This window comes from Triturus cristatus, chromosome 5_2 (genome assembly GCF_964204655.1).
Source record: "Triturus cristatus chromosome 5_2, aTriCri1.1, whole genome shotgun sequence".
Taxonomy (NCBI): Eukaryota; Metazoa; Chordata; class Amphibia; order Caudata; family Salamandridae; genus Triturus; species Triturus cristatus.
Genome location: NC_140588.1, coordinates 415,276,386 through 415,303,333, shown reverse-complemented (window position 1 = coordinate 415,303,333; position 26,948 = coordinate 415,276,386). Strand labels below are relative to the sequence as shown.

The window sequence follows — 26,948 nt, the reverse complement described above, 5'->3', positions numbered from 1 at the left end:
TACGATTTGTGAAACTTTGTTTTTCTGATGACTAGTGCTGTGTAGTTTGTTTCCATTCTAAGTTCCTGTCTGCGAAGCCCCTTTGTGCACTTAACCAACTCTCTAGCTGATAGAATCTAAACTTGGAGATTTTTTTGTCCGTAAGCTGCGGCGGTGTATCCCATGTTAACAAAGTGCCATTTTCCCTTAATTGCCCCGAATTCGTATTTCTGGCTGCTTTTAAAGGCCTGGCTAAGCCAGCGTGCAAACAGTCTGACGTTCCTGAAGAGTTCCATTTGGGGCGAACTCGCTGTAGTATGGAATTCCAAACACTTGCCTAACTTGTATCCATACTTTTACATGATACAGTTAAGGTTTTTAGTCTAATCTTCTTAAAACATTTCTGGTGATCAAACTTTAGTAAGAAGTAGTCTCCTCCTTCCAGTAAGTTTTTAATAAGGGCTCGATAAAGCGGGGAAAACTGTGGCGAGTCTCGAATTAAGAATATTCTTATATTTTTCTATTTGAAAGCCCAGCAGTATAGTTAAAGATCTGGGAAAGTGATACCACCTTCAAGTTTACGTTTAGTTAGCTTTATCCAGGCAATTCTCATACTCGTGTAGTCCCATATGAAACTACACAGTTCTCCTTGTAATTTTCAGAACTATTCTGAATTCCAGAGGTATTGTATTAAATGTGAAAGTGAACTTCGCAAGTAACACAATTTTTATTATGTTAGTTCTGCCAAGGATTAATAGTACCCAGGAAATCAGAAGTTTGCTTGTTTGTCTTGAGTTTGTTTAAATTCACCTGGGTCATCATGCCCAAGTCTTTTATTACCCGAATCCCTAGATATCCGATTTCCCTTATCTGATTTTGTTCTAGAGAACTGACAGAATGGATATTCTATGACCTCAATTCTGCCAAAATCGTTTAATATATTTAGAATAGCAGGGAAAGATCTTGTGTATAGATCATAAAGTCAATCGTATGCAGCGCTGCTTTTTTTTTTTTACCCAATCATAATATTGGATGGGATCTTCTCCTTATTTTTTTTTTCTTTCCTCTAATCTAATTTACTAGCGGTTTGATGTGTAGGTTAAAAAGTAAAGGGGACAAAGGGCATCCTTGCTTAGTACCTCTTTGAATTTGACTCGTTTGTTTCTCATTAACTAAAATCCTTGCTGATTGTCTTCTATAAATAACCTTGATTGTCCTCTGGAAGTTGTCTCCTAACCCGTACTGTTCGAAAACTGAATACAGAAAAGGCCAACTCACCCTATCAAAGGCCTTAGTGGCATCAAAAGTCATTACTGTGAGACCCTCCTCCCTGACTACACCTCACAGGAGCCTATTCTACTGGTAGGAGAGTTGCTAATTGGTTTTCCGAACACCACCACTCTTCTAGCCGAACACTGACTCCCACATCCTGGGACTTCTTCCAACCCTCCTACCTGACAACACCACACAGCTGCCTCTCGTTGCTGATGTGTTTTTCCTGATCACCACCACCACCAGTCTTCTATCCAAACACCAACTCGCGGGATGCTTCGTGCCGAGGTGGGCTTGTCCACACCTCGAAGCGGCTGGGCATCCCTTTTTTCACCTCTTCTCTCTCCCCCCCCCTCCATTGCACCCACGCTGTCTTTCTACCCCTCTGCCTGCCTGACACTGGCTTTTCCTCAGCAGCCAAGTTGACTTACATGTTTCCCCCCCCCCCCCCCCACCCCAAACACCACGGCCCTCCTTGGCACTGCCTCTTGTCTCGCTGAACCTCTGTGACCACCCCTCCATTTGACCGCTCTTGCCAGTAGTCCTCTTCACTCCTGTCTCCTGCTCCTCTCTCCGCAATGCCAGGTACCTAACCCCCGGGGAGGTCCACCGTCACTCCCCCAACCCCAGTGCCCTAATTCCCTCCAGCATGAGGACCACAGCGCAAACACAAACCCATGTAGAGGGCTTGCTGTGCATGCACGTAAGTGGACGACGTCCAGCACCCAGATCTCCACCCCCACGAACCGCCACCGTTTCTCCTCAGACGAACTTCGAGCCAAAAATCCTGGATGCCAAGACAACTGCGCCCATACTTCTCCCAGGACCACAGAAGGCCCTTTTTCTGCCAGAGCTGCCGCTTCACCTGCATCACGAGGATACCACCCACGCCATGCCCACCTGCCACACCGCGTCTCACACAGACCCACCTACAAGGCTGACGCCAACACCTACGGAAAGATCCACTGCCTGCTGATCAACGCACGTTCATTCAGAAAACACACCACGGAAATCTGGGACACCATCACGCCCCAGATGCCATCTTCATTGCAGAAATCTTGCTGAACTTCGCATCCGCTCCAGTCATAGCCACATCCGCCCCGATGGATACAAGATTGCACACTGGGGCCGATCTAGCAGAAACAGCAGTTGCATCTCAATCTATAAAGAGAACCTCAAATGCTGCGCTACTACCACAGATGACTTCACCCACTTCAAGGAGCGCCTCAACTTCCAACTCCGAACCAACAGCAAAACCACCATCAGAGGAACCCTCGCCTACAGACCTCACGGACCCCATCATGCTTTCTGCAACGCCATCTCAGACTTTATTGCCCCTTTCGCCATCGCCTCTAATCTGTACTTCTTCCTAGGAGAACTCAACTTCCACCTGGAGAACCCCGAAGGCGCCAACACGGCTGAACTTCTAGAAAGCATGGCCAATCTCCGACTCCAACAGCTGATCATCGACCCCATCCACAACGCAGGACACACGCTCGACCCCATCTTCTCAGCCAGCAACCAGAGTAAAGTACACCCACACTGAGGAGTACACCTGGACTGGCCACCACTGCATCTAATTCGTCATCTCTGAACCACCCTACACCCCTGCTGCCAGTGAGACATAGCTCAGCTGGGCAAAGGTATCAGAGCAACGATGGACCACCCCTCCCCCACCCCCCACTCCCACCTACCCACCAGCATCGGAGACCTTTAACAATCTGCTGACAACTTCTCGAACTAGCTCAGGGCAAGCGCTGACAAAGTTGCACCGGAGAAACCCACCATTCCGAAGAAAAAAACACAATATCCCAGCTGGTTCACAGAAGAAATGAAAACCCAGAAACGTGAATGCGGACAGAAGGAAAGAAGATGGCGTGCCAGTAAGACCCTTGAGGACCAAACACACTACAAAGAGGCTCTGAACCAATACCACCACCACCACCTCCTGAAGAACACCAAGAAGACTCCCCGAGCAGCCTTCATCGAGGACCGCTCCAACACGAGCTAGGAATCTTTCAACATAGTCAAGGAGTTCACCAACCCCTCCGCAACCAAATGCATCACACCCTCGCAAGCTCTCTGCGACACACTCGCAGAGTTTTTTCACAACAAAATCAACAACATTCTACCAAGACTTCGCACCCCAACCCCTCGCCGAGGATAGGATCCGCTGCATCACGCCGACTGACGTACACCCACACATCCTCACCTCGTGGAACATCCTCTCCGGGAAAGAAAGGTGTCCATCATATACTCCGGAGCCCCAGCAGACCCCTGTCCACACCACACATTCAACCTTGGCAATCAACCCATCAGCAAATAACTTGCCAAGGGCCTCAATAACTCCATTACCATGGCTCACTTCCCCCAGAAATGGAAACATGCCGACATGAAGCCGCTGCTGAAGAAGCCATCCACGGACCCAGGGGAACCTAAGAACTACCAACCTATCACCCTTCTCCCTTTCCCAGCCAAGGTCATTGAGAAAGCCATCAACATCCAACTCGCAGGACATCTGGAGAACCACAAGCTTCTGGAGTGCTCCCAATCAGGCTAAAGAGCTAAGCACAGTCAGTCCTAGTCGCAGCCACGGACCACATCAGAATGCCACTGAGAACCAGCTGCCCTCATCCTTCTCGACCTCTCAGCAGCCTTGTACTCTGAATCCCACCATACACTGTTAAACAGTCTCCACCAGATGAGAATCCAAGGAGCAGCCCTCAAGTGGATTGCATCCTATCTCACAGGAAGAACACAGAAGGTCATCCTCCTGCCCTACTACTTGCTCCGTAAGAACATCACCTGCGGTGTATACCTCAAGGCTCATACCTCAGCCCTATCATCTTCACTGTCTACAAGACACCATGGCCAACTTCAAGAGCCACAGACTCAACATAATTTCCTGCGCCAGCGACACCCGACTCGTACTCCTCTATGGGAAAGGCAAGGACACCCCATTGAACAGAAAATGGTAGCCACCTGAGCTGGGCCCAACCCCCAAACATGCCAGACAAGCCCACAACCTTTGCATCCTCCTCGACAGCCAGCTATGCATGAAGAAGCAGGTCAGCACCGTCTTCTCTGCTTGTTTCCTCATCCTCTAAATTCTCAGGAAGGTCTTCAGATGAGTCCCACCCAGCACCAGGCAAACAGCCATGCAAGCTCTTGTCACCAGCAGACTAAACTACCGCAACACCCTCTACGTAGGATTAACTGCCCACCTCATGACACAACTCCAGACTATCCAGTACACAGCAGCCAGACTCTTCGTCGATGTCCCCAGACTGACTTGCATCACTCCTCACCTCCGGAAACTCCACTGGCTGCCAGTTCAAGCTGCTCACCCACACTTATAAGGCACTACACAACGAAGGACTGGCATATCTCAACATTCAAATGAATTTCCACCAAACTACCAGGAAACTAAGCTCGGAATCCCTCTCCCTAGCAGCCACCCAACACATCCGCCAGACAAACAGTGGAGGCCACTCCTTCTCCCACCTGGCTGCTACGACCTAGGGCAACCTGCCTCTGCACCTCAGAGCTCCAGCAGTTCAGGAAGTACCTCATGAGCTGGAAGTTCAACCAATAGGAGAACAGGCAGAATGTTCGCCTAACTCCTCGACCCTCACAGGTGATGCAGCCACGCTCTCCAAATCCTTAATGATTAAGCGGGGAATTTCCATCTATCGCTATTTCGGTTGCACTCACTAAATCATGGGTCAGCTCATATAATTGTCTACCTTTCAAGAAGCCTTTTTTTATCTACATGTACAAACCCTCCAATCATCTTTTAACTATGATTTGCGTGTAAATTGTGTAGTCCTAGTTTAGCAAGGATATTGGCATGTATGATTCACATACTTTAGGATCTTTGTTAGGCTTTAAGATTATACTGATTGTTACTTTGTCCCAAGAGCTGGGTTGGCCATGGCCCTCTAAATATACTGCAAGTAAGTTTATCTTGTATAGCTCACTAGGTAAACAATCCGTGCCTGGGGCTTTCCCCTGTGTTAGACCCCTTAGCACTCTTCCAACTTCCTCAGTACTTATTTCCTGATTTAAGCTGTTCTGCAACTCTACCTGTAGTATAGGGAGAGCCTCTTCCTTGATCAGTTGTTTATCTGTTCTTCTGTAATGTCTCCATCATTGGTGTATAAGTTCTGGAAGAAATGTACAAAAGCCTGCTCTATATCTGAATCTTCTAGGCAGCATTAGCCTATCGCCTTGATTATTTCCTTTATCTGATTTTTTTCCATTTTTTTTTCAACTATCTTACCTTGTTTTCCATACCAGATCTTTCCCATAACCTTCCCCATATTCATAGTGAGCCAATTTGCTGGCCTCCCGTTTTTTCCCCCCACATAAGTCCTTCTAAATAGTCAAGCAATTCCTTTTTGCTGCTTTTAATTTATTACTTCGATTTACCTGTTCTCCTACAGTTTGGCAGGAGTCTGAAACGTTTTGTAATGCCTTGATTTTTCATTCCAATTCACTCATCCTATGCCTGTGTTAATTTTTTTTTCTGTACTGCATAACTTATCCTCCCCCCAGATAATTGCTTGTAAGCATCCCATATGATATATAAAGAGGCAGAGTCTCCATTTATCGATTAAAACTCTATTCTATCTTTCTTAAGTTGACTAATAACTGTTGGGTCGCCCAGTCCATCTAGATGTTTCTACATCTTTTAAAGCAATTTTGTCCCTTTAAAATGTTGTCCCATTCTACATGGAGTAGGTGAATTTCCTGCAATATTATAATATTGCTATCTGATTGTTTACGGTATACTAGAATTCTCCTCCTCCTGCCATGTACCTGGAGCCCGTTTACATTACAAGTCATTACCCTTCAACTTACTTTGTCATCATCTCATAAGGCTCCCTATCTTGGCGGTTTTTCCAATCTTTCTGACATCTTTTGTCTCATATGAGGGAATACATTTTTTGTGTCCCCACCCCCCATGCTCACCGCCCTGTGCAAATTCTGTCCGTTCTGTACCTTCTTATGTGCCCCCACCCAAGCACCCCCACCCTAGTGGACGCTCTACACAACTGAATTCGGTATCTTATGATACCCTTGAACTTCTCTCCAACAGATGCTAATGTTTCCTTTTTATCTGTGGCAGCACATTCTTGACCGTAGTGGGTTCCTTTGTTATGCATTTTGTTGTCTCACATTATCCTGAACATTGCAAGGAACTTCAACTGAGCTGTAGCACCTAAAGATGTAATTCCTTTATATATTTCCCCAACTCCCATTGCCTGTCTTGAGTCAGAAGGACATTTTGCCTTTCTTGAAGCTATTGGCCTTCTGGGCTTTCAATAGGATCTGCTCTTTAAAAGAGTACGTTTTGAAGTTAACTGATATTTACCTGGCTTTTTCCTTATTTGGGTTTCTTTTGAAAGGATCTCGATGAACCCTTTGTATGTCACCCCCCCAGGTCCTATGAAGCTACGGAGGGAAACGTACTCCTTTATCAGACTGATCACAAAACCTTTTAAATCTTCTCCCTTCCGGGATATTTAGCGCTCTTTAGTTATTCTTCTGGTGTTTTCTAATGATTCAGTCTTGTCCCGTAATTCCTTTCCCCCTGTTTTCAGTGTTTGAATCTCCCTGTGGTTGCCTTCAACCTCATTACTCAATGTTTCTATGGAGGCTTCCGTATTATGTAGTCTGTCTGTAAGTTTTGTCATTTTGAGTTCTAAACTGTCACAGGCGCCTTGTGTTTATTTTTTTTAATTTCCTCAGTTAGTATAAGTAAAAGTAATGTCAGGCCAGCCTGTTCTGCAACGTCCGGCTTTTCTTTTCGCAGTTTGGGACGGAATGTCTAATTCTTTCTTTGTTTCCCCTTTGGCCTCCTTCAAGAGTACGTGGAACCTATTCATAAGTGCTACGTCCATCCCCTCAGTCGAAATCTGTCTTTTTTTCCATTTTATAACTATCGCTTTGTGTAGCCGAAGAACAAGGTAGATGTGATTTAGTAGTCCCTTCCTCTTGCCTAGCCTGTACCTTAAAAAAGGATCACAATGAGGACGTAACTTTTATTCTATAGTTGGATTTGCAATGTATATTTTGGAAAAGTGACTTTAAAAAAGTTACCTCTGCTATGCCTGTAGTCCCGGGAAGCTAAATTTTCAGTTTGTTCTCCGACATATGTCACCCAATAATTAGCATTTAAGGGTGCATAAAGTGTGAACTTGCTGATAGGACAGGGACCAAAAGTCTTGGGTGTGCAGGAGGTATTATTGTATCCTTGAAAGGATGGCCTGTGCCCAAGGACTTGATTAACTTCAAAGAGGCGTACCCTGTCACAAGCAGATGACGCTAACATACAAGCCTGCAAATAATCAATGAGGACATCTTGTTAACATCCGTGTCAAGAGCTGCTTGTCAGGTCTGCTTAGATTCTTCATATGACATTTGTGGTGCACTTGACAGGAAGAACTGAGGATACCGAAAACACTTTTTATATCTACTGTCTAGTTGCTGAAAAACCAGCTTTGTTAAACCAGACATCTATCTTTGAGGTTGTTGAGGATACAAGGGCTGCTTAAAACTGGATTTTAGTATTCGATATGAGAAGACTACTCCCCGCATATGCCCTCAACCCCAAGTCTAGTGTTACAGAAGACTTTGGTCCCCTTGTAATTACTGAATAACTGTTGGTTAGTGTGTCCCCAGGAGCCATTCCCACCCACCCGCGAGTGCCAGGCATAAATATGATATCTCCAGGCATCCACGTGAGAATCCTCCTGGCCCTGTGGAAGTTCAGAAGTGAACTCAACCTGCTGCTGGAGACAAGCCTAAAAGACTGGACCTAGTCTTCTTGTACCCAGGGCAAAAAAAGTGGACTCAATGGGTCATAAGCCTCCCCTATTAAAGCTGCAGGAATAATGTGTTCACAAACACAGGAATAGGGTTTTGGCCTTACAGGTTGCCATCCTCTCTGCTTTCAGCGATAAAGCACACTTGCTTAACCGTGTTGTAGTCTGATTACCAATCTGAAGATCAATACTCTTTATAAAGAAAGGGTAGGAATATTCACCCAGAACCACTGTCTACTCTTTTCTGCATGATCCACTCAAGACCTTTAAATGCATGCATTCAAGTGCTTTGTTGGTCAGCGGGTTAAGTGTGTGAAAACTGTTTCTTTTTTGAGTGTAGAGGGAATGATTGTTAGTCACTTATCAATTTTATCTAGTGATGTTTTTTTTAATGTGGGACAATGTGGAACACGCTTTCATTACATTCGATATCGCTGATCTTTCTGACATTAATGGGTGTCAAGTTAAAATACTGACACTCATTCTGGTTAAAGTGGACAATCCTCTATCTGTGTTACTCGACTAAAATTCAAGCACTAAATGGCTCCAAGGGTGATTCAAAATGTGACCAAATAGAAGGCAGTTCCACATGAAGAGGAAACCAAAAAGAGAAGTTGATTAACGGGAAGCCGAACAGTAATATTCACTTTAGCTAAAAGCTGTCTGAGTTGTCTTAGTGGTATGAGCCTCTTTGCGTGAACTGTTATGGTCCTTTGAAGGGTTACCACATATATTTTGTAGAAGGAGACTTGGGCACTACGTATAACAAACTCCTCATTTGAATACAAATTCAACAGACCTCTAATTTTTGGTCATAAAGCACACAAAAGGTGATGGGAGGAATTCTTGCATGAATTACCACTGGCACTCACTGGGCAGCATTCCAACGCAACGTTCTTTTGCGCACCACGCTATCTCAGTTTGGACCCACCCACATTCAAAGCAGTCTTGCCCTAGCTCCAGTAGTAACAGTCCATCCCAAACTGCCAGGCCAGGTTCTCCCTGAACCAGAACACAAGCAAGCCAATGTTGATTTCTCCCCGATTGGGGCTCATCAGTCTGGTGTGGCTTGGTTTGATGGGTTAGAATGCTACCCCAAGATATTGTCTGTGGTTAGACAAATTGCAAACATTCCTCCCATCACCTTTTGTGTGTTGGGAGGTTGTTTGTTTACTTAGGTTTTGTGATGCTCTAGCCAAAAATTAGTTACAAAAAAAAAATAATCTTCAAATGATCCAAGAGCTAAACATAGGACTTATCTATTAGATGGCAAATGTTGAAAAGCTGCATTCATTGGTCTGAATGGAAGATCCCTGGTGCTGTTATTGATCAGTGGAAGTACAACATGGCCGTCTAGTTTAAGACTCCTAAGCAACAAAGGGAGCAAACCTTAACAGTTTGAAAATATTGGTAAATATTACAAAGTTGTTATAAAAGAGTTGTAGTGGGCTGTAAGGTCTCAAAGGCAATTGTTTCCTCTCTTTCTCTTAATTGCTTTGTGCTGTGCTTGTTGGTTACTTCATCATTGAAATGGTGGTATCTGTGTCATTATCCGCTACACATACCACACCTCCTAGATGGAAAGAGCTTTTCATCAGTCGCATATACGTGACCAGCACTAACCGAATCCCTTCTGTTCACAAACTCTCCATCTTCCCACCTCATCCAGTTTCGTATTCATCTACAACAACAAACATTGTGATTCATGCTCTGGACCATAACCACAATATTTTTTACACTCTCCTGTAATATGGTGGATTTTTAAGCTTAAACCAGAGTCCCGTGCCCCCCTCCTCCCCCCCCCCCCCCCGGTCCATAGCCCACGGTGACTACCTACTTGACTACATCACCCCCACTGTAAGTCCACATCCACCGGTGACTGCTACCTTTTCTGCCCCGCCTACCACCCAGACCACTGGAGTCATCCCCACCATATCCACTCCCCCATCACTACTACTACCATTCTAATTTACTCTTGGCCGCACATTCTCCCCCGATACCCCCTGCATGCCTTTCCCTCCACCCCACCACTTGTACAGTTTTCAACCAACTCATGTCCTCCTCCCTTCACATTCTCTTCTCACAAGTGTCACTGGCACTCTTTCCTATCTCCACCTGATCCTCTGGCATACCACCCGCTCAAGGCCTGCGAGCCAACCCCTCCTCCCCCCTCGGCAGACTACCAGCTCAGGTGACATCCTTAATCCATGTCTCATACCCCATGAATGACATCCCGAACCACTTGGGGGCCCCTAAGACTCACCAACTCCTAAATACTCCCTTGGACTCCTTGCCTCTCATTCCATCAAACCACCTTTACAGGCCATATGCTCAAACGCATAATAACTTGGCTAGTCCTCTAGCACAAGTCACACAAGTGACTGTCCTGACTGTTCTGTCCTGTTCTGCCCAAAAACACCACCTTTACTTGTCAAGTATCCTATCCTGCTACATTGACCTCAGCCAGCAGGTATAATGTCCTGCATACAGATTCTTACCACCCTCACCCACTCACTAATGGCATATTAGACTCTACACTTGCTGACAAATCTCAACTCCTACTGCCGCTTCTCACCATAGAAAATAAATTAGACAACCTAGCCAAGGAAGTGAAGTGGATATATGACTGCCTGCAATCCAGTGATCACATTAGCCACAAAGTCAGCACCATATTTGAGACACCATCTTACTCTAACCCTTCATCTAACTTTCCCAGACTTATGAGGCTTACTACCCCTCGCAGCAATAAAAGCCTTCCCCCCACCTCCTGAACCATAAGGGCTGCCACCAATCTGTCAGAATGACATCGACCTTTTCTTCTTGGCCCGCAAGCCTTCGAATACAAAACTTTTACACTCAAACAATTTAACATAACGGGATCATGGGCTTTATGCACCGTAATAAAGGCAGTCACGGAAGACCACCTACCCTGAGCAACAACATCAATGTTACTATTACCTCAGAGCAAACATCAACGTCTACAAAAGCCACACTAAATGCATCCTGCACAAGTGTAGATCAGAGCTAAATATAACACTGAACTAGCTGAATTGATTGAAGCACATGAGTTAGACATCCTTTTCCTCACTGAAACATGGCTGTATAGCCTATACTATTCAGTGATAAATTTTCTGGTTCCTCTGCGCTTCTCCGTTAAACGTCTAGAGAGAGTAGGACAAGTTGGGGTTGTGTTAGTCATTCACAGTAACACCCTACAACTTACCTGTTTTAATGTGGAGAGATAATTCACCTTTAAATGTATAGAGGTGGATCTACTATGCAGTCTTGAAGCCAACCAAACCCATGGCATTATCCATCCACCAAGTGACAATAACTCTTCACAGAGGAGATAATTGATTATAACACTCTTCAATCCCTCTTACCCACCTACAATTTATTCCTTGGTGATTTGAAAATTCAGTGGAACCCCCTGCAATCCTCAGACAGAACTTCTCAGACTTCTTGAACAGCAGTGTCTTGAACAGCAGTGTCCTGACGCAATTCTGTAGCAGTTAAACTCACTCAAAAGGCTCTACACTTGACCTTATAGGCAATAGAAATTCCATCTTCATGAAATCCATGCTACCGGTTGACTGGATGAAAGGTTATGTCATCCAACGGACTCTTAACTTTGGAAAAAGCAATAATTGAAGGGCAAATTAACAGCCTAATAGAAGGGTCACAGTCGGCAAACAAATCTGAACTAGCAAACTATCACCAAAAGTATGGTCTGTCCTACAAACTCTCAATGATCTGCACAGTAGATGACTTGAGCCACTTCTGCAACATGACCATGTCCGATAAATTCCAAGAGACTGCACCACTAAAACTAATGAGGAAAATCAACCCGCCGGCCCATTGTTCAGTAAGTATCTCAATGAAGGGAGGAGACCGCTCAGAATGATGGTAAGAAGATGGTGTCTTGACCCTATGACAATCCATCCATCCCTCCTGCGATATGAGGAAAATAAGTAGAAAAAAACTAATTTTTAAAGCAAAATCTTCTGTCTTCGGACCCCAACTAGACCAGGTAAAAAGCTGTTAAAGCCAACTTTTCAGGGTCATCAGACCAATATTCTTGTACCAAACCTCAAGACTACTTGCCTGAGAGATGGGTGGAGGTCTCCAATTAGTTTCTTCACTGACCAATGACTCTACAGACCTTCTCTCAGTTTCCACATCACTGATGGCTCTCAACTATAATGAGAAACCAGTGGACTCTCCTCCTTGACCGTTAAAAACACACAAAAAATGCCACCTAGTTTTTCTAATATCCTCCAGGTTATGAAGGCAAAGTTAATGCCATCAGTAACATATGGGAGTAAAATGTTGCTGGGAGAGGGTGCAAGAATCTTCAATGGTCTGGTGGCTAAAATACATGTCTATCTTTTGCCTACCAAGAACAACATCCCCTGCACAAATGCTCCTAGAATTTGGCCTGTTAGATCAAGTAATAGCCGGACAGCAAGCATTTCTTATTTTGTGTCACAAACTATGAACCTCAAGACCTGGTACCCTGGACAGTCTCAACTTGCACAAAATTGCAAGTAGCCCCAGCAATTCATTATATCTTCACTTCCTTGAAAAGGCTTTAGACACATTCCAGGCAGGGGAGTTGTGGAACCAACAGGTCACTCATGCAGTGTTTAAAAAGTCTATTTCGGTCAGTGCTCACAAGGTAAGCAGATAAGGGGGTTAAAGCGTGTTAGTACTGCAAAGTCATGCCTTTGATGGTGATAAACACACATAATGTGAAAGCTCACCAGGCGTACCTAGGTACAAATTATTCGAAGTACACCAAACACAAGGTTATGCAGCACTGGCTTGGGGCTCTACCAACTCAGGATTTCCTGCCAAAGTAGCGCGCACTGCTTACAGGCAATACCTTCATACTTTTCAACATTGGAAAAGAAACCCTTGGGCATGTCGTAAGTCTGTCTCCTACGCTCTATATAGAAAGCAGGTAGCTTTTGCATAGATCGTATAACAATCTTAAGGTGTGGACATGCAGACCGGCCATTATGGCGGTGTTTAATCATGCCAATATCTATCTGAACATTAGGCTGGTCAAGATTACGTCTAAGTTTCAGGAAAAGCTTTCACTAACATGTAATGCACGCCTGAAATCTGTTCTCCTGAGTAAAATAGACTAATCTACATTTTTAATGGTACGTAGCTTTTGTAGCACTGTATTAAATACATGTCACCGGCCCAATAACCACGGGAGACCAGAATGCTGGTGGATACGCATTTATTGTGACCGCTTAGGTCAGTTCTGGCGGTCCACACAAAGTACGGTCTCTGTTTATCTTTCTCAGTGTTCTTCTGGTTTCGGAGCCCGCTTCTCTCTTCGTCCGTTGCTTGTTTGTACACCTGGCCTCACTGGCCTCGGTCGCCCCTCGCAAGGAAAGAAAAGGAGAGGCCATTAGCATGCTAAAGTCCGACCCGGTATTCGCCACGTTTTTACTTCTCCCTCCCCTTCTCCGTTCAGGACCGGCTTATACCCAAGAGAGGATTCCTGGTGTTTACTTTCACACTGCTGGGATGGATTATGATGGGCAACCTTTACTTCAGGTAACCCCCGTGTTTAGGGAAGCGCTGGACTTGTTTCCTTCTCCCTTGTGTTATGTTTAAGGCCCAGACCCTGCTTATGACCCTGGGGTCGTGGCAAAGCACAATTCACCAAAACAAATGCAGAACGTACAAGAAAAACCCCAAAAGGGGGATCCGTCTCTCTTCCCCCCCCCCCCCCCCCCTCCCGTGACCTGCGGTCTCTATGTGCCCGTAAAGAAGGTGTGATGGAATAGCTATCCTCCCAACACACGCCCAGTTACTCTAAGCGCTTGCATGTAGCCGTGACCCGTTGAGTGTCATGGCTGCCTCATCCTTGGAGCCTTCCGCTGGGGACGCCTCCGCTCTTGGTTGTTGGTTTTCAACCTCGTCTTCCGTCTTCCCCGGTTTCTCCATCTCGTCCTCCACGAGGTTTGACTGGTCTCCTCCTTCCTACGACATGTCCTCTGATTCCTTCGAGTGGCCGCCTCTTTCGCTCCAGTCGCTGTTCTGCTCAGTCTCCTTTGATGCTTCCTCTCTTCCCCCCCCCCCCCCCCTCCCGAAACGTCCTCCGGGTTCACAAGTCCATCGGGCCCTGCCCTCCTGATGTCATCAGCACTGTCTCTGGGTAGGCCTTTCCGGTACCCCCGGGGCACCCATAGTTGTCTTCCGAGGGCGCCCTGCCCCAATACACTTTATGACTTACTTACGTTTTTAGAGAAGTTTTATCCTACTTTGTTTCTTGCAAATATTTTAATTAATCATGCAAATAAAGTAAAATAGAATATAATGTATTCTTGACAAATTGAATCTTGTCTGATTGATATTTTTACTGCCTTTTGCACAGTCAAGCACAATACTTTTCTCCACAGCCTAAAGTCACACATGGGGATTGAAGGCACTGTCCTGAGCTGGAATCTTTGTCAACCTCTGCCTTGGACTGTCAGGGGTTACCCCAGGGCTGTGTACTTGACCCCATGTTCTTCAACCTCCATATGGAGCCCTAGATACTGATACAAGTCAATATTGCATATCCTCTGTATGCAGATGACACTCAGTTTATCTAAAAATCCCATCTCTAGATGATGCACGTCACTTAAACGGTATCCTAAAGAATGTTCTTTTATGGCTGCCGGTCAGTCTTTTAAAGCTGCACCCTCTGAAGACAGATTTCCCTCTCATCTCTCAAGGCTAAGATGCTGTGATGCACTCCTTTGCACTCTCAAAAACATTGACTGCACCGCCATCCCTTCTTATAACACTCGCTAAAAACCTAAACATGCTTACCTGTATCAGCTGCTTGGTGGAAAGCGCCTTCTGCCCACACAGACTTTTAACAAAGGTCAAACCTTTCATCCCACCACTTGACTTCTAAAATGTCGTACAGGCGCTTGCAACCTATACGCTTGAGTATTGTAACACAATTCTAGTCTGCATGCTGTGATCTCACCTGAATCCTAACAATAAAAGTGCGCTCTAACGATAAATGCGCTGCCCCCAGGCAGCCGCAAACTCACGTGTTTACAGTGTAGGCGGCAACCCGCCTGTACTTTTGAATTGGATTAGAGAGACCCTTGCAGACGGGTGCAGTCAGTGACTGCACCTGCCTGCAAGGAGATGTCTAGGGGGGTCCAAGGGTCCCTCTTTCCCCCGCCAGAGGGCTACCATCAGGGGGCGCACTGACGGTGCGCCACCTTTTAGTTGGCGCACTATCAGTGCACCTCCTGACAGCTTCTTTGCCTCTGCGTCTGTAATACAGCACAGGCTCAGAGGCAAAGGGGTTCCCTCATTTGAATGGGGCATGCCCCTATGCAAATGAGGGAATGCCCCCTGCAGATAGCGCTGGGGCTCTTGTGCGGCAGCGCTATTGGTAGTACAGAAGGGGCCACACAAGTGTCTGCGGCCCCTTCTGTAATACCAAAGTGCCCCATAGGTGCGCAAAGCTGGCACAAACGCCCGTTGAGCCCTCGTGGCACTTTCTTTAATATGGCCCCATATGTTTCTTCAATCTCTGCGCAGCTATTCTATTTTTTTTTCTTTCTCTTTTTAGCAGTTTTAATGAGCTGTTACCGGATCTGGGTCCGTCAGGGTGCTTGACAGCACAGTTTTGTAGTTGTGCTGTGATTTACCTAGCCACAAAATAGTGATAGGGTTATTTTTTGTTGCATCGCTGGTTGGTTATATATTAGGATTGTATTGCGTAATCATTTTTTTTTTTTTTTTTTTTTTTGCATATTTTTTGTGGAACACGTGTGACATAGTGATGGCAAAATATTCTCACCGTGAAGCTTAAACGAATTCTCTTAAAAATAATTCTCAACTCCGTAATTGAATTTGTATCAAATTTAGCAGTTTGTGCTTCTTTTGCCTTTTTTTTTTTTGCCCGACCTACAGACCACCTGCATACGACTCTAACATTAAAACCTTTCAAAGCCAATGGATCTGCTTTGCCTCTTGAGTTTTAACTAAAAAATAAGAGTACTGTAACAAGAAACCATACAAGCATTGGCAAAGCCAACAGGTTACTCCTTGTCGACATTGGCTTTGCTAGTGCTTTTTGCAGATGCTTTGCATTATCTCCAAAAAGCAAGATGCTTTCTGCATATGCTGTGCAGCATCAGTAAAAATATAAATAAAGGTGATGCGATGATGGCAACTGCATCATTCATGATAGCAAACACCCACACATGCATCACAATGCATCCACTCACCTACAGAATGACAGGGATGCCTTTTTAGGTCTCGAATAGACAGCGCATGCGCTGTTGCAAGACCTATAGTAAACCCAAATATGGTGGGTAATTTCTCCTGTCGCTTGCCATTGGTTGATTCTGGCATTGCTCGTGTTATCTGGCTCAAGGTTGGCATTTGTTCCGATACGTCACTTCCGTTTTGCAGGAAGCAGCACCGACCAACTACAATTTAGTTCCGCTGCTGGCTGTTATCTACTCATTTAGGGACTACTTGTTTTCTTTGCTGCTCCCGAAGTTTGCACACTGCCGCCGATATCTGGTATCAGAGTGTCGACATGAGCACAGGTTTCGTTCTAGATTGACACATTCATTTTTGTTAGGCACGGGGAGATTCTGTTATTTTTCCAGCATCTCCGAATGTTAAACGTCCTTGCTGTGACGAACCCAATTCCCTAGCTGTTCCCCAGCTTCGAGGTCGCCCGCTGTAGCCGTAAGGCTATATCCTTTCTCCCTCTCGTCCTATAACAAACACATATGGGCAACCAAACACAACCCATGTGCATTTAAATGCAAACAGCCATTTTCATGCACACATATGTATAAAAGAAGGCACCGCCACAGCAGCTTCAGAGTGGGAACAACGGGTACCCTGCTTTCTAATTGGAGCAGCGAGCGATTCATTGATTCCCATTTCCACAATAACCACTTTTGGCTTTTCGTTGGCAGCAATGGTAGCACATGATACCACAGTGCTGCCTTCCTCCAGAGACACACTGGTTTGAGTTTGTGTACACACGTATGCTGAGCGAGTGCAGGCCTACATCTGCTGTAGCACCAAGGAGGTAGGTTTCCTATCGCATAATATGATGCGTTTCAGCACGCGAATAAAGTGCTGTCATTAAGTGGACACACGTGCTATTATTTATTTATTTTTACAAGTTTTATATAGCGCAAACTGGATCAAAAGATATCCGGTATCAGAGGCGCAACATGAGCACAAGTTTCGTTATAGATGGACACATTTATTTTTGTTAGGCACGGGGGAGATTACATTATTTTTCCAGAATCACCGGATGTTAAACGTTCCTGCCGAGACGAACCCTGTTCCCCAGCTGTCTCCCCCCCCCCCCCCCCCCCCCATGCAGTTTGGCGCTTACCTTCCCTCCATGTTACAGAACAGTAGATGTTTCTCTATATGTATTTGTTAAAGTATTGGTAACCGTGTCTTGCAGCCAGGTGCGATGTTACGCCAGACCTAAAAAGATGAGAAGAGTAAATGTGCACAAGGCATAGCCAGAATGATTCCCTTTGCCCAGAGCCTGCCAGGCTCAGACCAAGTCTGTGTTCAGCTAACATTGGAGCTATGTGTAGTGTGCATTTGGCATGATGGGAGGACCTACCATTTGCTGAGCCTGGTGAAAAGCTGTGCCCTTTGTATTCTCAGAAAACACAACAAGATGGTGGGCAGAGTGCTAAAACGTTTTAACCACAAACCCCCAGTTACAGATCTGGATTAATCAATTGTTCTTATGCTCACTATGCCACTCCATTTGTTGCTGCTACACATTTTGACCTAAGTGGGATGAGTATGACCAGATGTTGGTCCCTTGCTCGCTGTGCCACTGGATTCAAGCTAGCCTGGCTGATGAGTGTTAGCCCGAAACCTGTCCTAAGATGCTTGTTTCTGGTCCAGGGTGGACCTGGCTTGGCAGTTCGGGCTGGACTGTTCCCATGAGGAATAGGATCGACTAATTTTGCATATGGCTGGGTCCAAGCTGGGGTGGTGTAATGAGAAAAAGAATGATGGATTTAACCCAGATCTTCTGACTGGGTGAATGTTTGATTCATTTAGCATTCCGTCTGTCATTTGTTGCTGCTACACTTTGTATTCTCAGAGCAGGGATAATGGGTGTTGTTGCTGACAGTCAAGGCACTACATCTTTTTAATCCGGATTCGTTCCATGTTATGCTAGAAAGCATTTTTTAAACAGTGAAGTGTATTGTTATATTAATTGGTTTTGCCCAAGCACTTGGATGACTTGGGTAGGCCACTTTTTAGTTGATTTTAAAAACACTTGCATTGTCATAGCAGTTTCTCTTATTAGGATACCTTTCTCCTTCCGTCTCCGTTATGGACTTTTTCTTTTTCGCTAGGAGACTCTGTTACCCTAGACAGTAGTTTGATCATAATAACACTACCTACAATTTGCTGTTCACTATCCCTTCTTACCCTTTTGTTAACTTGTGTCAACCTTCTTTTTGTACCGTGATTTGAAATGCCGTCGTCATGCATAGGTTGTTTTTTATTTGTAATTGTAAAGGTTTTAATGAACCGAACGATAAAGATATCCTTCCTACTGGGTGTATTAGTTGGATGAAAGCTATTGCCAGTGTTCTATACGGGAAGGCAGTTTGGAAATAGGCAGAGACCAAAGACCTGTTTCTGTGGTATCAAGTTACTGGACACAGTCTTCTGCTCTGAGGGCAGCCAGAGAGTCTGTATGTGCTGGAGTAATGAGCACAGGGAGTAGGAAGAGGCCATGCCCCTTTGTTTAGGGTGCACGGAAATTCCAGATATCCATTATAAAACATAAACAATCGTATATTTATTTTAGAAATTGCAGTTAACAATAACTAAACATGTATGTTCAAAAAAAATAAGTAGAAAGGCTACTAAGGTTATGATTAAAACTGGACAAACACTGAAATTCACCGGGTATGGTTAGTTAGATCTTTAATGCTTCCACATGCACTGTATGAGTCTTTTGAATGAATACGTACAGTAGCACCGAAGAGGATGTGTTGTCTCTATTAGACCTAATCTTGAACCAGTAACTTTATCCTCTCCAAAGGGTAGCACGATTATCTCTTCCAAGAAATAAGCAGATCTCTCTTTACTCTACCTTACTGTAGATAACTTTCTAACTAAAAATGATGTGGTGACAGCACTTGTGTTATCAAGACTAGATTACTGCAGTGCCCTTATATGTAGCTATTCACCAGCTATCCTTGCAAAAATTGCAATATCTCCAGAATGCTGCAGCGAGACTTCTGAAGAAAATTCCAGTCAGCTTCTGGGATCCACAAGAGCTTCATTGGCTGCCAGTGAAGAAAAGAGTTATATTTAAGGCCCTCTGTCTCGCTCACAAAGCCCTATGCAGAGCTGCCCCAGTCTACCTAAAGGAAAAATCTTACTTGGTACAACCCCAGCAGGCTACGTCTATCTACTAATTCTAGAACAATAAATGTTCACAAAATTAGAAGATCCAGCTGGGGGCCAGAAGTTTCATCCACACCAGAGCCCATCTCTAGAACAACCTACCTGAACAGCTGAAAAGCCAATCCAACTTTCTGACTTTCAGAAAACACCTTAAAACCTGGCTGTTTTCCGGTCCTTAAATTGAGAGGCAAATAATCCGTTCCATCGGCAGGATTGGTATTGGCTAGTATGATAATATGTGCGCCGGTATGCCATCTGGGTTTCACCTGCTTTGGAAAACATATCAATACTCTACAACCTAAAGAGAAGGCGCTGTATGGGACCAGCCATTACCCATTTGCGGCGGTTACCAGAGCCCTCTTCTGCGTAGACATGATCTCATTACATCGTAGAGAATGACCCTCATTGGTTTGTTGATGCCTGGAGGAGCTAAACAAATCCTATCTGGATAAAAAGAATGAGCAAGCCTTTTGCCTTAGAATTAAGGAAGGCTGAGCAGTAACTTGTCCATGATTTGTAGAGCGAAAAGGTTGGGTTTCTAATTTTTAGGGCATCCGGTTTATTCTTGAAGATCGCACATCATGAACTCTGCTTATCTTGTTAGGGCCATTACTGCCATGCTGTGTAATCGTTCTAAGCCAATCACTAAAGTTAAAGAAAAGGAGACCCCTGCATGTGTAGTGTGTGCGCACTTTCGGATCTCAAGTCCCACACCTTCGCTCATATAATCTGTCAGATCAGGCGCAGTGATTTGTGCGGCCGTACTCCGACCTGTAAGCTCTACTCTGCAGTGATGATAAATGCAGCCAGGACTACTAGTAAGTGCCTTTTGAGGAGCTAATTAGACCCCAAACGTGCTTTTCTTTGGCTTCCTTCTGCAAGTACAGACATTTGAACAAAGGGGGAGAGGAAGGTCTGGAACATACCTGTCTTCAGATGATCACTGTCTACTACTGTATACAATTTTACCCCTTCTGTCTGCTACTCAGCCGTGTATAAATCTCAAGCACAAGCCTGAACTGCTGAGCAGTGATCCTTCTAAAACTTAGCAGTGGACGGGGCAGTCACTAAGCACAGCTGCTAACTATACAAAATCAGTTTAAGGATAATGTGGTTGGTGGGGGAATTCTAATGGCATGCAGATATCTCATGTACTACTTAACATTGCCCTCTCCCGCAATTTCTAAAGAAGCAACTGTATTTCCATGGAAATGAACCGCCTGTGGCTGTGACTTTGTAAATGAGTAAGTTGATTTCTTGCTTGGATCCTGTGCACATTTCTCTCCTTGGTTGTCATTAAGGTGTTTGCTGCGTTGTGCTTTAATGTCAAAATTGAGTTTGATTGTGAATTAGGCGAATCATTACTTGCCACTGAGCATGCCTGCAAATCTCAAGCATTTATTAAAATGTTTCTTATATCTCTGATAGTTGGCGTGGATGACTACAGCTCGGAATCTGACGTGATTATTATACCTTCAGCCCTGGACTTTGTCTCACAAGATGAGATGTTGACGCCCTTGGGGAGACTGGAAAAGTACGCAGCAAGTGAGAACATATTTAACAGGTATGCTTGTAATAGGTTTTGACTAGAATGCCTCTTAATTCTCCTACTGTATGCTTTAAAGGAATGTGTGGTATGCCAAAGTGAGATTATCATCTTTCTATTTGGCCATCGCAAACAGACTAACGTAAAAAAAATGACAAAACGAGTGAAAGTACTTTTAGTTTACTACTGGAAAACCTCAATTTCACGAGTATTCCGATGTTTTGGAAGTGTGCGCATGATTGACAGATCTACCATTACCCCCAAACTTTTCCTTATGCCAGTTTAAATATATATTTTTAGAAGGTATATCAAATGTATGTTTTGTTTAAAGCTATTCTTTGCTTTTGTTTTAGTTGCATAAAACTCGGTAATATGCTGTATTAGTGAAGATATTTTATAGTCCAGTCTAGGTTTTTAATCCTATTGAGATGGCCACTTGTACATGTGCAAATTTATACATGCACATCTGCCATCTATAATTGAGAATCTGTGCTTCACCATCCGGTTCTGGATCCTGTATGAACATCACTTATTGAGAAATCATATAGTGCTTTGTGTGTGGCATCAGAACTACCACCAGTATAATTTTAGGGATGCCACATTCTATTGTTAAAAACGTTTTTCACAGTTTTGGTTAACGAAATCCCACTCATCTAGCAGGTTTGACTTTAATGCTGTAATGAAATCACCCATCTGTTAAATTGCAGTAATGAAAAAAAACTAATGGTAGAGAACATTCATTCCGTAACATGTACTCTTAAGCTTTTTTCTGTAGAATGCAGTTTTGTTCTGCTTTGCCTGGTCCTGGAGACCACTTGATTTGTTTCAATGCATATTGATTGTTGGAGTTAGCAGATACTTCTACATATTGATAAACCTAATCCTATTTGTGGTATACAGTATGTTTGTAAACATTTTCTCCCTCATTGAGTAGAAATCTATTTAATAGATGTAATGACCACTATTGGTTACCAGGTCAGACATTTGTATCCAACATTTTCAATCCTTTTAGCCACTGGAGCATACAGAGAACATTGTTATTTGTATTTATACGGAGCACAAGTGTCATTAGTATGGTGTCTTGGAACTGTTGATATGGAGTGTGTGTTTTCACCAAGTTCTGGTATCCTCACTTACCAATGTGTGTCTACATCAAATGAGTTTCAAGTATAGAATTGATACATCCTTAATCTAATACATATTTATATTATATAGATAGATGTAGGTATCATCTTTAATCGTGCTATTGCGATATGATTTTTAGTGTGGGTGAGATCTGGCTGGTGTTCTTTACCTTTTGCTAACCAGTCTTTTAGATGGTGGAAGACTGTTGGTGGGAGTGTTAGCTGTATTGCTGCCCAGGAGCTTTTTGAGTGCTGGACATGCTTGCAATATTCTTTGTGATTTATCCCCCTTTATTTGTGATATGACTGTCACCTAAGTGGCAAGTGCCATTGAAAACATGGTAACCTGGTCAACTATTGGCGAAAGTCCTCTGTTGCATGAGTGAGTACAAAATGTAACATGTTCTGTTATGTTAATGTGCAGCATGTCATGGCAGCTGCTGCAGTTGGAAGCAGTGTGCTAACCATCCACTTAACATATCTGCATTTCTTTTGATATGTGTGGGGTGTTCTGTCGTATTTTTTCGTTTTTCATTTGTGTGGCCTAACCTGGTGACTATAGCTTGAGGGAGCACATCTATGAGGGTGACATAGTTGCTAACTGTAGTGTGCTGCTACTGTTATTTGTATGTAAGATCTAAAAAAAAATTTGTGCAGCACTTCATAAGAAATGGCCACATAGTGTTGAATACATTTTCCACTTCTCATAAGAATGCGTCCGTTGCCAGCTTTGAGTCCGTACATGGACCACAGCCTGGAGCATTCGAAGAGAATACATATTGGATCTTTCTGGGGTAAATCCAGACTGCTGGATTACACCAAATTGGGCAGCAGTAGCAGTAATCTATTGCCTGTCAGTTTTGCTATGATTTTATTGTTAATGTTTAGTAGTGACAGAGTTGGCAACGAGGAGAATCAATTGGATCTTTGCATGTCTTCAAAATCAGTTATATTGACTTCCCTCACCGTTGGATCGTACTTACAATCCCTTTGAGCCTTGTAATACATATTCAGAAGGTAAAGTCATACGTTTTATAGCAGTCGCAATCTCTATTGACGAGACCATTAATTCGTTCACTTATTTCAGTGTCCACCTATGCCTGGGCCATTTCCTCCAGATATTTGGAGATTTGCAACATAGCCGGTGCATTGTGTGTTGCGTAGCTTTTTGAGGAATAATCCACAAATATCTCAAGTGTTGCTTTGTGGTAGAATATGGTATTCCTGCTAGGATAGGTGATGTATGTAATATTGTCATATTCTCGAGGTCCATTTATGACCAAAGCCGATGTCCCTCCTAGTCCATCTCCTGTCCATTTTTGTTTCTAGCTTATGTGTATTTTCCTTAGAGCATGATTTCCTGATCTGGTGTCTTCATGAAATCCCTTATCTTTAGGTCTCACTGAGCCCAGCGCATGAGCGCTGGCTCGGAGAGACATTTTGTATGTGGGCTTTTCAAAGTGCTGCTGGCTGGTCTAACGCTTGCGTTCACGCGATCGTGCACGCGCGAAGCCGGCCGCCAGCAGCACTTTGAAAACTTGTGCGTCATCGCGATCACTTTCGCTTTCAGAGCGATCACGATGACGCACGCGCACACACAACTCCGGCTTCTCCCCCTCCCCCACCACATATTGCGTCTCCGGCCGCTCGCTCGCTCGCGCGCTGCCAACACTTGTTTTTTTTTGCCAGCACGATGCAAGCCGCGCGTTTTATTATGTTTTTTGGGCTGTAATAATGGTGACCGCACCTCACACAGCTGCTACCTTGCTTTATATTTGGCATATCTTTGGCAGCTGTGTGCTTTGGTGCTTACAGAAACAAGCTCCCTTGAAGCTAGCCCTTTCCTGGCAAGCGCTGCACCCGATCCCCATCTCATGCTCCCTGGACGTGCCAGTCTATTTCATGCGCATATCGTCGGCCGATTGCTGCGCAGGAGCCGCTGCCCTCGGCGTGAAACGCACCTTTTATTTAAAACGCCCCAAAACAACCGGCCGCCTCATTTCAGTGCTTGGAATTGAAGCACGCGAGCGTTCGGAGTTTTTAATCTGCCTCCCATGCTGTCGTCATGTTTTGAAGTTTGGTCTTTCCCACTGTTACAACCAGGTTCCCATTGTCCCGAATACCTAAGTGCTACTGAGAAGTGCCGGAACTCTCCCATCAAAAGTACTGTACTGCCACTGAGAAGGTATTCGCCCTTTGAAACTCAAGCGGTGCAAGTACTCAGTGCGTGTGAGCAACTGTCCCTTTAAAGTACTGGTTACAACACCACCATAATTGCCAAGCAATTTCATTTACTAAATGAATACGGAAGGCCGCTTCTTACAACTTTTTTGCATTATTCGCAGATGTTGAGCCTCATTTATACAGCACATTTTCAAAGCATGATAACGAAAGGCAGGAAAATGCAGCGCCTTATCAGGAAAGATTGGCTACAAAGTAAAACAGAAATATAAGTAGAACTGGGAACAATATCAAGGAAAAATGTATATGTAGCTATGTTTTTATGACCATTCAAATAAGAAAGAAAGCTGCATTCAATGTTAATTTGTCAACAATAGGATTGCATGAGGATCCTTTCAGGCTTTTGCTATTCCATACTTTTGCACTGAAATGCAGCAATAGAACCATTATACTATGAAACAATAAAATCGATAATTTTTCTGAGATGTGCATTTTAGTTTTGAAGGAGGAATCGGAATGAGACCATCTTCAATATCTGTCCAAAATAATCAACAAGCATTGGCATAGCCAATAGGTCTCACCTTTGGGGCCTTATAAGTATTTAGTTATGCAGCACAATATCCTTCCTGCAACAACATACTGTTGCATGGTTAAACACTTATAAGGTCCCAAAGGCGAGAGCTATTGGCTATGCCAATGCTTGCTTATCATGGATCTTTAGTACTGTACTGTGTTCTCTCTTCTGTTAGCCTTTGAATTCTAAATCTAGAATCTCGGTTTCCAGAGATCTTAGATGTTGGGAAGTAGCCTTTAGGAATTCTACTTTAAAAATGCACATTCCCGTTTTTTTTGGGGGGGGGGGGGAGGGGGGGGGGGGTTTCTGGTCAGGCAGAATAAAAAGTATCTTATAGCCGAGCTGTTGATATCTAAATAAGTTTGCCAGGAAGAGGACAGAACACAGCTGCTCCAACGACAAACTGGCAGAGTCTGGAACCACTTTGAAGCCTCTATGCCAATGATCTAAGGTCCTCAGCATGAGTTCCATAAAGGAATAAGTCGCACATATACATGCAAAACCGAACAATACCCTATGTCGCTCCTAGTCACTGAGCCTTCATTGCTTTTGCTATATTCAGCTATGTGGTAATTCCTGCTTTAAATGCCAGACGTAACAGCGATCTACTCAGACAGTCAGACACAGCCCTGTCCCCGTTCTCTCCCCCCCCCCCCCCCCCCCCCCCCCCCCCATCTTTCCGACCTTCCTCCTGAATATTGCAGGGCATGTCTACAGGAACACCATGCTGCACTCCACCCACGGCTCGGCCAACCTATACACAATATACATCATCGCACACAAACCCTTAAGATCAAAGCACAACCAACTGAGTGTTAAAGGATTGCCTGTATATCTCAAATTGCAATTACAATTAAATTAATTAACAGAAAAACAAATTCAGAAGACTCCAGCATCTACATTTCTTTGTTGTGAAGTGACTTTTTAGTGTCTGGAGGATTAAAGAGTGATCAATGGCATCCTTGGAAATATTGCAGTGTCTTTTACTTAGTCTGTCATACTGTGTGACAGTAACCCGAAATCTATCTGAACGTGAGTAATGGACCAAGAGGTTACGTGTGTATTGGGTTGTTGTAGGCCGCTGGGATCTCCAGATGGCAATTTTGCACTTCTATTTCTAATTTGTTCATCTTCAATTGTGAGGTGTACAGCCTGGGTCGGTTGATTAATATGTAATACAGTTTTAAGTCCCCTCAACATACTATGTGAGAAACAGTAAGATCTCAGCACTTATTTAATATGTGGTCCTAAAGTCTGCGAAGTCTACATTAGGTCAATATATGTTAATGAATGTAAATGTGTCAGTGAGTAGCTAGCCCATCACAGTTATGTACCTACCTTGCCTGTCATCTTTACAGCTATGCTTTACAGAATGTAATACCTTAGACAACATCATTACTACTACCCTAGAATATGAACCATATGAAGAAAAGAATCTCTGAGCCCTATTTAACTGGAAATTAACTTCACTTCCTCGCCTGGAGGCGAGTCTCTTAATGTGAAACAATGCCATAACTCCATCCCTCCCCCAACGACCCCAATTATCAATTAAGAAAACCTCTCCTTTAATCTTGGGATCAAAATGCCCTCTCTCAGCAGTGCTATGCTTATGTAGTGTGTGCTTCATATGAGCAGAGTTGCAGACCTTAACTCTAAAAGGGGATGTATAGTCTAAAGTGAGTGACCTGATTCCCTTAACCCCGGCAGGAAAACGTAGGGTAGTGTTCATCATAATTGGTGATTACCAATCTTTACTTTGTTGTTCTGCCTAGTTTTCGAATTGTTTTCCTAGCACTCAATTTTAATTTGAAGACTTAATGATTTTTTCTTTTAATCATTTTCATTAATCTTCTTTAGATTGCATCTTCCAATTAATGATTCAATGCATCTCTGATTGATGCAGTTATTACACGTTAATATCTGGTGTACATGGAAGTTGCTGTAACTGTCTGCCTTTTAACTTTGAGAAATATCAAGTG

General features: G+C 44.0%; 1 protein-coding gene across 4 annotated transcripts in view; it reads left to right on the top strand.

Moving 5' to 3' along the window:
- Positions 1–26,948, top strand: part of PPP4R1 (protein phosphatase 4 regulatory subunit 1) — an 803,115-nt gene that overhangs the window by 57,746 nt on the left and 718,421 nt on the right. For all 4 annotated transcript variants that reach the window (XM_085607334.1, XM_085607333.1, XM_085607331.1 and 1 more), the window contains exon 3: positions 20,973–21,108. In XM_085607334.1, coding sequence (XP_085463460.1) covers positions 21,050–21,108 — 59 coding nt within the window. In that variant the 5' untranslated portion in view covers positions 20,973–21,049. The remainder of the gene's footprint in view (positions 1–20,972; positions 21,109–26,948) is intronic.